Here is a 16,073-nt window from a genome sequence, read left to right on the forward strand (position 1 = left end):
ATTTTCAGTAATATTGCAAAATGGTTTTCTTTTATTTATTGGTAAAATAAGTATTGCTTATATAAATTCATTTGATAATTATTGTTAGTCAATATATATACATTGATTTTATTATTATTGTTGTATTTTGACTTGACGATTAACTATATTTTTGAATAGAATTGATTTTCGAACGATTTATTTTGAATCAATTTTATTTTTTATTTTATTTTTTAATTTTCTATTTGAAAATATGGTTATGAAACACGTGTAGTCATTTTTACTATTTTAATATTTATTACTTTGTACTTCTTTGATTTTTATTATAGGTCTTTTTAGTGTATTTACTTATTAAAATTTTCTATATGTGATTGTGGATTTTCTTGGATGAATTAAATAATTGTGGGTTTTTTTCTCTAAATTATATATTTTATATATTATATATTGTGAAATTTAATTTAATTTTGATAAATTAAATTGAATTTTTCCCTGTAAATTTGGATTTTTTCCCTAATATTATTATACATGTATATGTATATATATATAGAATATTAAGTGTATGATTGATTTATGGAATGAAGTTCTACAAATCTGGTCATATTTGTCAAGAGTAAAGGAGATAAGATGTTAAAGAGTTGTAAGAAGTTTATTCATGCATACAATTGTTTCATGCATAGATATAAATTCATATTTGGGTTTGAAAATTATCATAGTACTCATCAGTTCAGAGAGAAAATAATAATAGGAACTTAAAGAAAGAGCTGAGAAGTTGGATCTGCGAGTTTCATGTTTGTCTGTTTTTATCTGTGTGTGATAGTGATGGGAGTCATGTCAAATATTAAACTACAACTAACGGATGAATGGTTAGAGGAATGTATAAATATAGAGATATCGATAACACTCTCTCTATAGATTAGTGTAGATTTGCTAATTAAATCTCCATATATGCTGCATAGGGCGAGTAAGTTAGAGAAATGTCCAATGAGAAAATGTTATCTAATGTAAATTGAATCTAATTGTTGAAAACAATTGTTGGTATTTTTTATAAATAATCATAAACAGATGAAGAAAGTTTAGCTTTAAAAAATTATGTTTGTAAAGCTTATACTAGAAAGTTAATAAAGTCATTTATGAAAATATAGGGAGAGGGGGAAGAATTAAAAAGAATGAAGTGGAAGTGGATTAAGGACTCTTGTTTACTCAAGATCTGTATTAAGGTAGGATGAAAGTATAATGAAGGAGAAGATGAGGAAAAAGTGGTAATTCAAATGGAAATATGACAATTAAGGTTGTATATACTTACAAAGTCGTTGTTAAGAATAGAGATATCTCTATTCTTACAACTTTTTAACATCTTGTCGCCTCCATTTTTGACTGATATGATTAGATTTGTGGAGCTTCACTCCATAAATTAATCATACACTTAGTATTCTAATACTACTTTTCATATCGTCACTAATTTACACCAGTAAACTCTCAGCAAAGTATGAAGAATCAATGTTAAGAAGTCTCTTAGGAAACCACTACCATTGAAGGACGAATCCACATTCAACCTGTTACACGTATATGTGTGCATATTTATGCATGCGTACATAGGTATATGGAGGCGCAATGGCCCAGTGGCTAGGGCAGCGGACTCGTGGTCATAGGATCGCGGTTTCGATTCCCAGACCGGGCGTTGTGAGTGTTTATTGAGCAAAAACACCTAAAAGCTGCACGAGGCTCCGGCAGGGGATGGTGGCGAACCCTGCTGTACTCTTTCACCACAACTTTCTCTCACTCTTACTTCCTGTTTCTGTTGTGCCTGTATTTCAAAGGGTCAGCCTTGTCACACTGTGTCACGTTGAATATCCCCGAGAACTACGTTAAAGTTATATGTGTCTGTGGAGTGCTCAGCCACTTGCACGTTAATTTCACGAGCAGGCTGTTCCGTTGATCGGATCAACTGGAACCCTCGACGTCGTAAGCGACGGAGTGCCAACAACATATGTATATATATATTTATATGTATTTGTATAGGTACGTATGGATGCATATGTATATATAAGTGTTATAATATCCTAACTTATATAAGTATGTATATATATATGGGCATGTTAGACAACATGCAGGGGGCTTCCATGACATACATGAAGGCTATGGTTTTGGTTCCTGCAATGGGAAGGGAACCAGACTGCTGGAGTTCTGTGATGCAAATGATCTTATGATTTGTAATACTAACTTCAGGAAACCTGCCAGTCACCCATTCATCTCCCAATCTGGTGGATACTATAGTCAAATTGACTACATCCTCGCCAGGAAACAGGAAAGATGGCTACTTATAAATGCCAAAACTATCCCAGGTGAAGAATGCACCCCACAACATAGATTAGTAGTTAGCGACTTCAGGATGAGGGCTAAATGGATGCACAGAAGACGACCAGCATGAAGAAGGATCTGGAAGCTTAAGGATCCTGTGAACAGACAGAGATTTAGAGACGTATTACTCAAAGCTTTGGACGAAATAGAGGAGGGTATAGCATCACATGATGTGGAAGACAAGTGGAGGTTCCTACGGGAAAACCTGTTGAGGGTAACTGACCAGATCTGTGGATGGTGCAAAGTCCCCTCTCGACCCAAGGTAACGTGGTGGTGGAACAATGTAGTTGACAGGACCATTAGAGAAAAGAAACAGGCATGGAAGGACTGGAAGAACGGTGGTAGCAGGGAATTGTATCAGATTGCTAGAAGGGAAACCAGGAGACAGGTTTACTTAGCTAGAGGGGAAGCAGATAAGAAAAAATTTGCCAATGTTCTGCGTCATGAGGACCAAAGACTTGAAGTGTTTCATGTTGCAAGACAGTGTATGAGAGAGAATTGTGATGTCGTAGGAGAGAAACGTGTCCGCATGGATGATGGTTCACTTGTATTTAATGAGGCTACAAAGAGAGAGACTTGGAGATGCCACTATGAAAAGTTGCTAAATGAAGAGAATGAATGAGAGAAAGAGAGTCTACTGAATGTTGACCCAACAGAGGGACCAGCTATCCAAATTGACAGTAGCTTGGTAGATAAAGCAATTAAGGGTATGAAGACAGGGAAAGCCCTGAGCCATCAGGAATCACTGCAGAGATGCTTAAAATATCTGGTGGTATTGGCTATAGTTTAGTCACCCATATGGTCAATCAGGTGATACATGGAGTCATATCCAGTGACTGATGTAGCAGCACCATAGTCAGCTGCTACAAAGGTAAAGGTGATGCATTAGATACAAATAATTACAGAGGCATCAAGTTGTTGGATCAGGTAATGAAAGTCACAGAAAGTGTCATAGTCCAACTAATTAGGGAGAGTGTTAGTTTAGATGAGATGCAGTTTGGGTTCGTGCCAGGGAAAAGCACCACTGATGCTCTGTTTCTGGTGAGAGAGAAATACCTAGCCAAAGATAAACGTCTGTACCTGGCTTTTGTTGACATGGAGAAAGCCTTTGACAGGGTCCCCTGATCCCTTATCTGGTGGTCAATGTGGAAACTAGGAATAGATTAATGGTTAGTGAGAGCTGTGCAAGCCATGTACAGGGATGCTGTCAGAAATGTGAGCATTGGCAATGAGTACAGTGAAGAATTCTGGGTAGAGGTAGGGTCCACCAAGGATCAGTCCTCATCCCCCTCTTATTCAAAGTCCTCCAGGCAATAACAGAGGAATTCAAGACAGGATGCCCCTGGGAGCTTCTCTATGCTGATGACCTTGCTCTAATAGCTGGGTCACTATAAGAACTAGAGAAGTTTCAGGTGTGGAAGCAAGATCCAGAATCAAAGGACCTTGGAGTCAATCTAGCAAAAACCAATGTCCTAATAAGTAGGAAGGTAGATAAAACACAAACCCCTTCAGGTAGATGGACCTCCTCGATCTGTAGAAAAGGCATAGGTAGAAACTCCATAAGATGTACCCAGTGTAAGCTATAGACACATAAGAGGTGCAGCAATATCAAAGGAAGGTTAACTAGGAAGTTAGTTTTTGTGTGTGGCAAATGCTCAGGGGCAATAAACACTGAAAATGTGCAGAAAAAAACCTTTGCCACACTCCAGGGAGAAAAACTAGAAGTAGTTGATAGCTTCTGTTACCTAGGTGACCAAGTCAGTAGTTGGGGTGGATGCTCTGAGAGTGTAGCAGCTAGAATAAGAATAGCCTGGGAAAAGTTCAGAGAACTCCTACCTCTGCTGGTGACAAAGGGCCTCTTGCTCAGAGTAAAAGGTAGATTGTATGACATGTGTGTGAACAGCCATGCTACATGGCAGTGAAACATGAGCTGTGACTGCTGAGGACATACATAAGCTTGCAAGGAATGAAGCTAGTATGAATTTTACAGCTGCCAAATGCTAATGTCATCAAAACTAGTCCCAGCCAGTTTGCAAAAATAGGTAGTCTTTCATAGTCTTTAAATCACTGGTTCTCAACCAGGGTTCACATGGACCTTGGGGATTCACGTAAGATTTTACTGTTAAAATTTATGTGCAATAAATTGGTTATACTTGTACAATAAACAAAATATTTTAATTATGTTTGTTATACAATTCACAATAATATTTAATTATAAAAATACAGTGGGACTTTTTTTAAACATCGAATATTTATTAGGGTCCAGTAGAGTAAAATAGGAATCAATGGGGTCCCTAGGCAAAAAAACGGTTGAGAACCACTACTTTAAATGCTAAATCTTTCAGAAAAGAAAATCTAATTTATTTGTCTTTAAAGTACAAAATGTTCATTTTAATTAAGTTGTAAGATATGTTCTTGTGTATTAATACATCTTTGTTTTTTTTAATATTTTCTTTTACCTCAGGTTGCTATGGTTGAAATACAATTTGAAGAAAAATCACCATTGCCAGACTGTCTTCTAGTTGCGTTTAGTGTCTGCACAACGTTACTTGTTGCTGTCCATTTAATAGCTCTGATGATCAGTACATGCATACTTCCTAATATTGAGGCTGTGAGTAACATGAATTCTTTCTCTGCTGTGAAAGAATCCCCACATGAAAAGATGCGATGGTATATAGAAATGGCTTGGGGATTCTCCACTGGTCTGGGAACTTTGCTGTTTCTTGTTGAAATTGCAATATTGTCTTGGGTTAAGTTCTATAAACCTAGCGTTAACGCGGCTATGGCATCCACAGCACTTGTCATTCCAGTTTTGATTCTATTTATTATATTTGGAATTCACTTCTACAAGCGCTTGGTCGCTCACAAGTATGAACACACTGAAAGAGAACTACAAGAATTGAAAGAACTTGTCATCAAGATAGACCAAGACATATCTTTACCAATCACTCCTGGTCGAGTATCACCTTGAGATTGTTAACTGCTTTATTTTATTTTTCTCTTTTGATTACCTACCACCTACTAAAATGTTCTGGATGCTATGGATTGTAAAATTCTACCATAAATGCAATCTATCTTTAAGAAGTGGTTAACCATGCCATTGTAATATGAAACTACATTGTGATATACTCATGATGGTATTTATTTCTTCCACAAGCTTTTATTGTTGTTATTGTTATTATTATTAGTTTATATATTTTTTGTTTATTTTGTTTTTATTATTCATATTTTTATATATTTAAAAAAAATTTTTTTAAAATTATTTTATCATTATCTTTTTATGAGATGAGAAAAGTGATTTTGGTCTAGAAATATACTTTCTAAACTGCTTTCTGAATTGTGTGTCTTTGTGAGAGAGAAAGAGAGAGAGAGAGATACAGACAGACAGACAAACACAGATAGACATAGAAAGAGAGAGAGAGAGAGAGAGAATTTATATACTTCAGAAAATAGTTTATATTGTCTTGGAACTGTTATGATTTATATATGTATATATATATATATATATATATATATATATATACACACACACATATATATGTATATTTGTGTGCACACACATATGTGTGTGTATATCTTGCTTTCTTTTTTCCTTTTTTAATGGATTGAATACTCCATGTTGAAAGTTGCAGTGATGCAAATGATTTATATTTTCATAAAATATATATATATATATATAAATAGATATGTGTATATATTTTTCATGATGTCTATATATAATAGAAAGAGCTATGTGAAAATAAAGAAAAATGATTGATTGGTTTTTAAATTGAAAGAATTACTATTTTTTCTTAACTATACAGCTTGTATTTGTATGTGTGTGTGTGTGTGTTAGTGCGTGTGCACGCGTGCACACACACCTCTTGGAGTGTGTGCGCGCACGTGCACACACTTCTTGGAGTGGTTTAGTTCAGCTAATTATGGTTTAATCTCATCCAGCACCAAACTTTTTATTAAAATTTTTTCTGGATGAGCAACAACCTCCAGTCTTTGTAAAGAATGGTTGTAAGTAACCAACTAGTGTATAACTACAAGTAATTATGTTATCAGAACCAACAAATCTTAGTCTTGGTAAAGTACAGAATATATTTGGAGTAGTGACACTGTGTGGCCTAATGGTTAGGAGGATGATTACAATCATGACTATACTGTTATGGCTTCAATTCCTGGGCCGTGTAGCAAATTGTGTCCTTGAGAAAGGCACTTCATTCCACATTGCTCTGGACTACTCAGCTGTATTGAGAACCATCCCGGTGCCGGTTAGCAACTGTATGTCTGACGCTCTCTCTCAGCCTCTACCAGCCACACCTTGGATGTTCTACAGGCTCAAGGGGAAGGGACCAAGAAGGTATCTATCTCTGCTTGCAACTACATAGACATCTAAAACAATGAGCAAAACATGGCATATGTCACTTGCAAGTCATATTTACTTGGGAGTGACAGCTGGTGGTACATGGAGTAGATCATCAGATTTCATATCCATCACGATTTGGTGCAATTCTCACAGAATCCTGATCTTGTATAATCATTTTTATTAAATACCTACTATTCTTCTTTATAACTGTAGAGAGAAAACTTGAATTCCAACACTTCACGTACTTCTTACTTGTCCAGATCTAGGGTATCATTTTTTTAAGTGGTAAATCACTGATTTATACTAAACAGGAATTATTTAATTAAGCTGAAGAAACTGAAATGCTCTGCACTGGTTTTGGTTTCAAGTTCAAATCCTGCTAAGTTATACTTTGATTTTTACCCTGTTTTATGATCGATAAAATAGTTGGTAGTAATAAAGTGTGTGTGTGGGGGGGGGGATCAATATAAAAGCTCTTGTATTAAAAAAAAACTTACAGTTTTTAAAGTTTTCAATTTAATACACCTTTAATTTATTTTATCCCTCTCTAATCTCACCCTCTACCCTCATTATTTCTCTCCTCTTCATTCCTTCTTATTTCTCCCTATTTTCTCTCATTCTTTCTCTTTCTCTCCTCCCTCTGTCATATTGCTCTGTTGAGAATGGTATCTAATATATCATAATTACATGAAAAAAACTGAAGCTGGCCTAAGTCTTTCTTATCTTTTGATTATGTGTGTGTGTGTGTATACATAAAATTTATTTTTAGCTGTAGAATTCTAAGTAGATTAAGTTATAAATTAAATCTTGCAAATATTTGGTTAAAAATCCATTTTCTTTTCAAAATCTTTACCTGCTATTGTTTATAGTTTTACATATTTTGAATTCTACAGTTAAAACTGAATTATTTCATGTTCTCTTAAAGTTTCTAAATTCTCATGACATAAACTATATATATATATATATATATATATATATATATATATATACCGGAGTAAGCACATAAAATGTGCAACAAGGTGGAAAAAAGAGTACTCAAATACCAGAGGTAGAGTAATATGCTTTATTTAAAAGTAGCAGAAATATAACAAAAGACTGTTGCTCGTCGGAGTTTCACGTTCCTGTTCATCGGACAGTTTTGTTAGAAAACAAAACTGTCCGATGAACGGGAACGTGAAACTCCGAGTAACAGTCTTTTGTTATATTTCTGCTGCTTTTAAATAAAGTATATATATATATATATATATATATATATATATATACACATATATATACATATGCATAAATACACACACACACACATATACATACGTACATACATACATATATACATACATACATGTGTATGTGTTTTATACATGCAAATACAAGCATTCACAAGTTGAATGAATACTCACATGTTAATTAATAACCCCTTGTGAGTAGTTAAGAAATAACTCACATTTTAATTAATAAATTTAATCTATTGAATTACTCAAAGGTGTGGGTAAAATTTTATTTGGAGATTGTTTGAATTAAAGACTCAGCATTTATTCATGTTTCACTTTGAATTCTGAATCAAATCTTTATATGTCTCATTTTCACTTGCAACTTTTCAGGGTTGATAAAATAGGGACCAATAACATATAAGTACATTACCATTTTCTACACCCCATCCTTACAAACTTGTAACCTTCTTCCTAAATTAGAAAATATTTTCATCATCATCAAGATAGCAAGTTGGCAGAATCATTAGCACACTGGACAAAATGCTTAGTGGCATTTCTTTTGACTGTACATTCTGAGTTTGAATTTCACCATGGCCTTTCATCCTTTTGAGGTCAATAAAATAAGTACCAGTGGAGCAGTAGGCATGATGTAATCAAGTAGTCACCTCCCCTCAAATTTCAAGTCTTGTGCCCATAGTAGAAAGAATAATCCTCCTCCTCCTCCTCCCCTCCTCTTCTCCCCCTCCTCTTCCTCCTCTTCTCTCCCTCCTCTTCCTCCTCTTCTCCCCCTCCTCTTCCTCCTCTTCTCCCCCTCCTCTTCCTCCTCTTCTTCCTCAAATTGATAGCACACCCCGCAAAATGTTCATTCATCTTTACATTCTAAGTTCAAATTCCAACCCTTTCATTCTTTCAGGGTTGATAAAATAAGTACCAGCTGAACAATGAGGTCAACCTAATTGACTTACCCCCTCCTTTGAAATTGCAGGCCATGTGCCAAAATTTGAAATCATTATTATTATTATTATTATTATTATTATTATGATTATATGAAAGGTGGCGCGAGCTGGCAGAATCATTAGCATGCCAGGCAAAATGCTTAGCAGTATTTCACCCATTGCTACATTCTGAGTTCAAATTCCACTGGGGATGAGTTTGCCTTTCATTTTTTCAGGGTCAATAAATTAAGTACCAGTAAAATTCTGGGGTCGATGTAGTCACCTAGTCCCCTCCCCCAAATCTTCAGGCCTTGTGCCTATAATAGAAAGGATTATTATTATTATTATTATTATTATTATTAAGGCAACGAGCTGACAGAATTGTTTGCACGTCGGCTGCACTGCTTGGTGGTATTTTGTCTGTTTTTATATTCTGAGATCAAATTCTGCTGAGGTTGACTTTGCATTTCATCATTTCAGGGTCGATGAGAAAAGTACCAGTCAAGCACTGGGGTTGATGTAATTTCCCAAAATTTCAGGCCTTGTACATATAGTAGAAAGGGTTATTATTTTATTATATTTTTATAATAATATAATAAATATATAATTATTATTTTATGATTTTGTTTTGTCGTTACACATGTTGGTTCCAAGTCTCATCCAGAGACCTCAAGATACAAGTTCAAGTCAGTGTTGTGACTAGGGTTGTTGTGCCATGTTTTTGGATTTGGACAAAGTATTGTTCTAGAGAAAACTAAAAGTTCTTAAAAGTAGTTTGGTGATAAGATGATAGTGTGATCTTAAAATGACAGTAAAAGGTGTTTGCTATTATGTACATTTAAAATTACTTTTGATAATGTTTACAGATTAAAATGTTTTTGAAACTACATAGTATTTTTTCGTAGGATATGAGCAGTTCCCCTGGGCACTATTTTTTTTCATTTCTTCTATTTTTTAATTTACTGGAATCTGAGAAAGGAAACAATCAGTCCCTTTTGGTATCATTCTGAGGTCACCAATGGCAACAGGTATTGTTCTAGTCTTGAGTTTCCACATTTTGCCAATTTCTATTTCAAAGATCTTTATATTTGCTCAAATTTTTGGTAGGTCTTGACAGATTTATATCAATGAGCAGGCATAATTTTTGTCTGAAATCCTTCAATATAATGTCAGGTGAACTTGCATCTACCATTTTGTCAGTTTGAACAGAAAAGTTCCATAATAAGATTTTATCATTTTCAAGCTTTGCGGGTGGTTTGTGTTACTATTATTTTTTATCATGATCCTTGCAAGTTACCCAGTGAATATACTGTGGTGCCATTCTCATGCCTTTTGAGATACTCTGTGAGGGTACAAGAAGGCTGCACATGGAGAGAATATGATCAATGGTTTCAGTCTGCTGTTTACATACATGACATGTTGGGCTACTGCTGCTCTTTAAGATGTTGCCTTGGTAGCTTCTTGCAGGTAGGTATTGATCCTGGGTTGCTATGATAAACCTTTCTGTTTCTAATTCTAAGCCAGAAAACACTGATCATTGATGGGCAAGAGTTTTATCAACATCAACATTGTAAGCTCTCTTTGGGTATTGGCCATTGAGTGGTTTATCTTTCCATTTATCAGTGAGAATATTCAAGGCAGCATTTGTAACAAGGGTTTTCATGCATTTAGCTTTTTCTGTGCTTGTTCCCAGTTCATCTAATTCTGGAACTTGCTGTATTTGGAATTCACTTAGATATTTCCTTGCCTCTTTTGTTACTGAATATGAGATTTTCTTGTTTCCATGCTTTAAGATAAGTTTTAGCATCTAGTCATCAGAGTTTTTCAAATAAATGTTTTCAGTGACTATTCAAGTTGTAAGATTTAATAGCCATCCTCTTTTCTTGGCAAATAAAGTTGTTCCACATCTACCTTAGGGTGGTGCATTCTATTCATTGTCAACAACTTTCAGATTATTATTATTATTATTATTATTATTATTATTATTATTATTATTATTATTATTATTATTATTATTATTAGTAGTAGTAGTAGTAGTAGTAGTAGTAGTAGTAGTAGTAGTAGTAGTAGTAGGAAGAGAAGGGGGAGTAAAAATGGTGGATTGGCGGAATTATTAGAGGATTAGTTAAAATGCTTTGTGGTATTTCTTCTTGCTCTTTAAATTCTGAGTTCAAATCCTGCCGAACTCAGCTTTGTCTTTCATACTTCTGGGATCAGTAAAGTAAAGTACAAGTTAAATTTGGGGTTGGGGAAGTGTTGGTGGTATGGATTAACTCTGACACTTCAAAATTGCTGGCCTTATACCTAAATTAAAAACAATCAATTAGTATTATTATAAATCATTCTTCTAATTTGTCCAATATTTTAGATTACATTTTCTATCTTTTACTTGTTTCAGTCATTGTATGACAGTGATGTTGCGGTACCACCTTGAGGAGTTTTGTCCACAGTACTTATTTTTTCAAGTCTGGTATTCATTCTGTTGTTCTCTTTTGCCGAACCGTTAAATGACAAGGATGTAAACATACCAACACTGCTTGTTAAGTTACGGTGTGGGACAAACACAAACACACACACACACACGCACGCACGCACGCACGCACGCACGCACACATCCATCCATCCATGCATACATACATACATACATATATATATATGATTAGCTTCCTCAGAGTTTCCATCTACCAAATCCACTCAAAGCATTGGTCAGTCTAAGGCTATAGTAGAAAATACTTGCCCAAGGTGTTGAACAGTGAGATTGAACCTGGAACCACCTGGTTGCACAGCAAGTTTTGTAATCTCACAGTCATGTCCCTCTCTATTGCGTTATGGATGCTCCCTACAAGAATTATACTTTACAGTTCTCCTCCCCCCCACACCAATGCCAGAACTTCTTGAGTATTATATATATATTTTCTATTTCAGATCTCTGGCTATGCAGATTGCTATTCTGTTCATTCTTATGCTTCTAAAATGTTTTATTATAGAAGAGTTTTTTTTTTTTTTGTTATACCTTTACACTTATATCACTGTCTTCCCTCATTCTACAGACTACCATTCTCCTATCATGAGGTTGTTAATTCTATATCCTGTAGTATGAGAGTTATTATACATATCTATGTGTATATATATATATATATATATATATATATATATATATATATCATCATCATCATCATCATCCACTTTTCCATGCTGGCATGGGTTGAAAAATTGACAGAGACAGGCAAGCCAGAGAACTGTGCCAAACTCCAATGTCTGCTTTAGCATTGTTTCTTATTTCTTTACTGCCCACAAGGGGCTACACACAGGGGGGAACAAACAAGGACAGACAAAGGGATTAAGTTGATTACATTGACTCCAGTGCATAACTGGTACTTATTTAATCGACCCCCGAAAGGATGAAAGGCTAAGTCGACCTCGGCGAAATTTGAACTCAGAATGTAAAGACAGGGAATACCGCTAAGCATTTCGCCCCGCGTGCTAACGTTTCTGCCAGCTCGCCACCCTTGGCATGGTTTCTGCTGCTGGATGACCTCCCATATATATATATATATATCTTAATATTTTTTTTTTATGTTCAGTTATAATAAAGACAATTTTAGATTAATCTCATGGGTTATTCTATACTTTTGTTGAGTACAAAATTATCATTCTGAAACAAGATTGTTGTTGACAGTCACTTCAAAGTTTAACCAGCTAAGCTGTCGTCAAATTGTTATGTTACATGTGTGTGTATGTGTGTATACTTTTATAGTTTTCTTTCAATATCATTATCAGTGAGTCCCTATTTTCTGATGCTCAATAATTTGCCAGTATTATGAACTAGCTGAATGAGTGTACCTGTCTATATATTCAATATTGTTAATTAATGGATATTCATTTTGCATGCATGTGTGTATCATCATCACCACCATCATCATTTTAATGTCCAATTCTTCATGCTTGCATAGTTCTGGTGGAATTCATTGAGGTAGATTTTTTCTATGGCTGGATGCCCTTCCTATTGCCACCTGTTTCCAAACAAGGTAACATTTTGACATGGTCACACGTTTTTTCCTGGAAGATTGAAAACAGTTGGCACAACTTGTATGATACAATACTCACAAGTATCACATAATATCAAGCTGAGGATGCATTCACACACACACACACATTCCTTCATTCATTCATTCATTCATTCATTCATATGCACACAATGAACTTCTTTCAGCTTTTGTCAACAATATCTACTACCAAAGCTTTTATCAGCCTGGGGCTATAGTTGAAGACACTTTCCCAAGGTGCTATGCAGTGGGACTGAACCTGAAACCATGTGGTAGAGAAGCAAGCTTCCTAACTACACAGCCGTACCTGTGCCTATCATATATATATATATATGTTATCACCATTATCATTTAATATCCCTTTTTCATGCTGGCATGAGTTGGATGGTTCAACAGGAACCAACAAGCTAGAAAGCTGTGCTAAGCTCCAATGCCTGCTTTAACATGATTTCTAGAGCTGGACGTCCTTTTTAGTGCCAACTACGTTACAGAGTGTGCAAATACATGTATACATAAGTATTTGTGTGTGTGTGTGTGTGTGTGTGTAATATATATATATATATATATATATATATATATATATATATATTTGTATTCATACTTATATACATATGTACATGTGTATGTATGTGTGGGAATATGACTGTATAACCAACCTTTTCTAATTGCATTATCTACATATCTAACAACTTTCATATCATATATATTTAGAATGGTTTTTTTTAATTCTAGGTGGAAAAAGTCTGTAAGAGGGGAGGGCTGGTACTGTTAGTCTTATAAATTGTGAGTAATTATGTAAAATAAAATGTTAATCTTTGTCGTCTTCAGTTTTTATTACCCATTGATATAACGAGTGCTTTTAAAGCTGTGTCATAATTTTTTTCTTTTTGTGGTATTTATTTTTTGTCTTTATTACCCCACCCTGACCTTGCCTTTTTAAACACTTTTTTCTTTTTTCAAACTTGTGTCATTTGTCTCACAAATGCTGTCCTTTTCTTCACTCACACTGTTTCATTGCAAGAGCAGTATACACTTCTTTGTTATAGTAATTTTTTGAAAAATGGCCTGTCAACTGGTAGAATCTTTAGTAAGAGAATCAGACAAAATAGTCTTGTAGTAATTCTTCTGGTTCTTTATATTCTGAATTCAAATCCCGATGAAATCAACTTTGTAAGATAAAGTATCAGTCAAGTAAGTACTGTAATCCATGAAGTCCTCACTCTCCAAAAATATCTGGCCTTGCGCCTGTGTAAGAAACGTTTATAATTTATGAAACATTAGGAGCTGGTCTTCACTTACCCTTCAGCCTGTCCTTTATATTAAGCTTGAGTGAGTGTATGCGTGTGTGTGTAAGAGAGAGAGAGAGAGAGTAACTAATTATAGCTGAGCTATTCTCTGGCTGTATGATACAGTCTTGGATATGTTATTTCACAAGATCAAAAGGCAAGAGGATTGGCTGAATCATTAAAGCACTGGAGAAAATACCTTCCTTCTGGGTTTTTATGTTCTGAGTTCAAATCTCATTAAAGTTCACTTTGCCTTTCATCTCTCCAGTGTCAAATGTATAAAATACTATTTATGTGCTGGTGTCAGTGTAATTGACTACTCTTCCTCCCTCCAAATTTCAGACATTGTGTTGTGTGTTAGAAACAATTATTACACAAGATCACTCTGATAAGATAATATCAAGTTATTATGATTGCCATAAAGGATCATCAAAAATAACATTGATGGTGGTAACAATTTTCCATTGCTGAATTTTTTCAAATGTACCAACGACAATGAGAAAATATAATGAAATCTTTAGTTATATTTGTTTGTATATGGATTCCTTTCATTTCCTTTTATTATTTCTTAAAAAGAAAAAAAAAAGATATTTGTGTCATTTTTGCTCTGAAAAAAAAAAAAGATGTAAAAGAAAGGTCCTTTTTTTTTTTTCCTCATTAACCAAAATACATATACATTTTGAATTTTATTACTATTTTATTTTTGCAAAGAGTTTTCTTTATTTACGCTTTTGATCATATAATAAATAATGCATCCATCTGTTTAAAGTTGTAATAATATTCCATCAAATAATGGATTAAACAAATGTTTATACATTTATTTCAATAAATAGATTCATTCATTTTTTTCATTATCTCCTTCATATTAAATTGAAATCAATATTGAAAAAAATAATTAAAACTATCATTGCATTTTCCTAATGCAGTTTTAGATTATTATTAATACAGCACTAAATTCGTATTACTTAAAACAATGGCTCGTTATTTTATATAAAAATTATAAATGGTTGTCCATGGTAGAAATAATAGTGTATTGGTGAAAATGCCTGGTGGTGTTCAGTTACATTTCTGTATATCCTGTATTCAAATCCCACTGAATATGACTTTTTCTTTTCTTTTTTTTTTTTTTTTTTTTTTTGTCCATCTGGACCTAACAAGCAAGTTACTGGTTATATATACTGGGCCAGTTCGATTGACTATAATATTCCTATTCCCAACAAATTTGTGTGGCCTTGTGCCAAAGTGAAAATATCTTTATTTAAAAACAGAGCAATGTGTACAATCTCAATTGATTATTAATACGTCTTTCATAAAGCAAAACAAACTCACTGATTCCCGAGCAATCATTAGTCCTTTTCCTTCTTTGTTACACTCACATTAAATGGTGTAGGAAAGGTGCAAACTGAAAGTTTTCTACAAATATGAATAAAAGAGACAATGCTGATAAAACTGCTTATGTATTATTCTTTAATTGTTGCATTAAAAGCAAGGTGGGTGGGGCATGTTTTTTTTATTTTTATTTTTAACACTTACATTAAAAAAAAAAATAGTTTATATTATTATTATTCATAACTCAAAATCTGTGGATTGATAGATTTAGTAAAACATCAGACAAAATGCATTGTGGTAATAATTATATATCCTTTTTATGTTGTGTTCAAATACTGTTGGTGTTCACTTTGTTATTCTTTTCCTTCTTGGGTCAATAAAATAATGTAGCAGTCAAGTGCTGGGGTTGAATATAACCAAGTCTAGCTCTCCTCAAAAATTTGTGGCATCGTGGCTATATCAAAGAAATTTTTTAGTCATATCCAGATTGCTAAGAGAGAGAGTGATGAGCAGCTGTACTATACTACATGATGTCTGAAGTCATTAGTAATGTTCTAGTCACACAATGTCACAAAATT

General features: G+C 34.2%; 1 protein-coding gene across 3 annotated transcripts in view; it reads left to right on the forward strand.

Annotated features, from left to right (window-relative positions):
* LOC106870551 (protein orai-2) overlaps positions 1 to 15,618 on the forward strand; it is a 62,976-nt gene extending 47,358 nt beyond the window's left edge. For all 3 annotated transcript variants that reach the window (XM_014916786.3, XM_014916861.3, XM_014916712.3), the window contains one exon: positions 4,802 to 15,618. In XM_014916786.3, the coding sequence (XP_014772272.1) occupies positions 4,802 to 5,308 (507 nt within the window). In that variant the 3' untranslated portion in view covers positions 5,309 to 15,618. The remainder of the gene's footprint in view (positions 1 to 4,801) is intronic.
* The last annotated feature ends 455 nt before the right edge of the window (positions 15,619 to 16,073 follow it).

This window comes from Octopus bimaculoides, chromosome Z (genome assembly GCF_046866305.1).
Source record: "Octopus bimaculoides isolate indiv1 chromosome Z, ASM4686630v1, whole genome shotgun sequence".
NCBI classification, from domain to species: domain Eukaryota; kingdom Metazoa; phylum Mollusca; class Cephalopoda; order Octopoda; family Octopodidae; genus Octopus; species Octopus bimaculoides.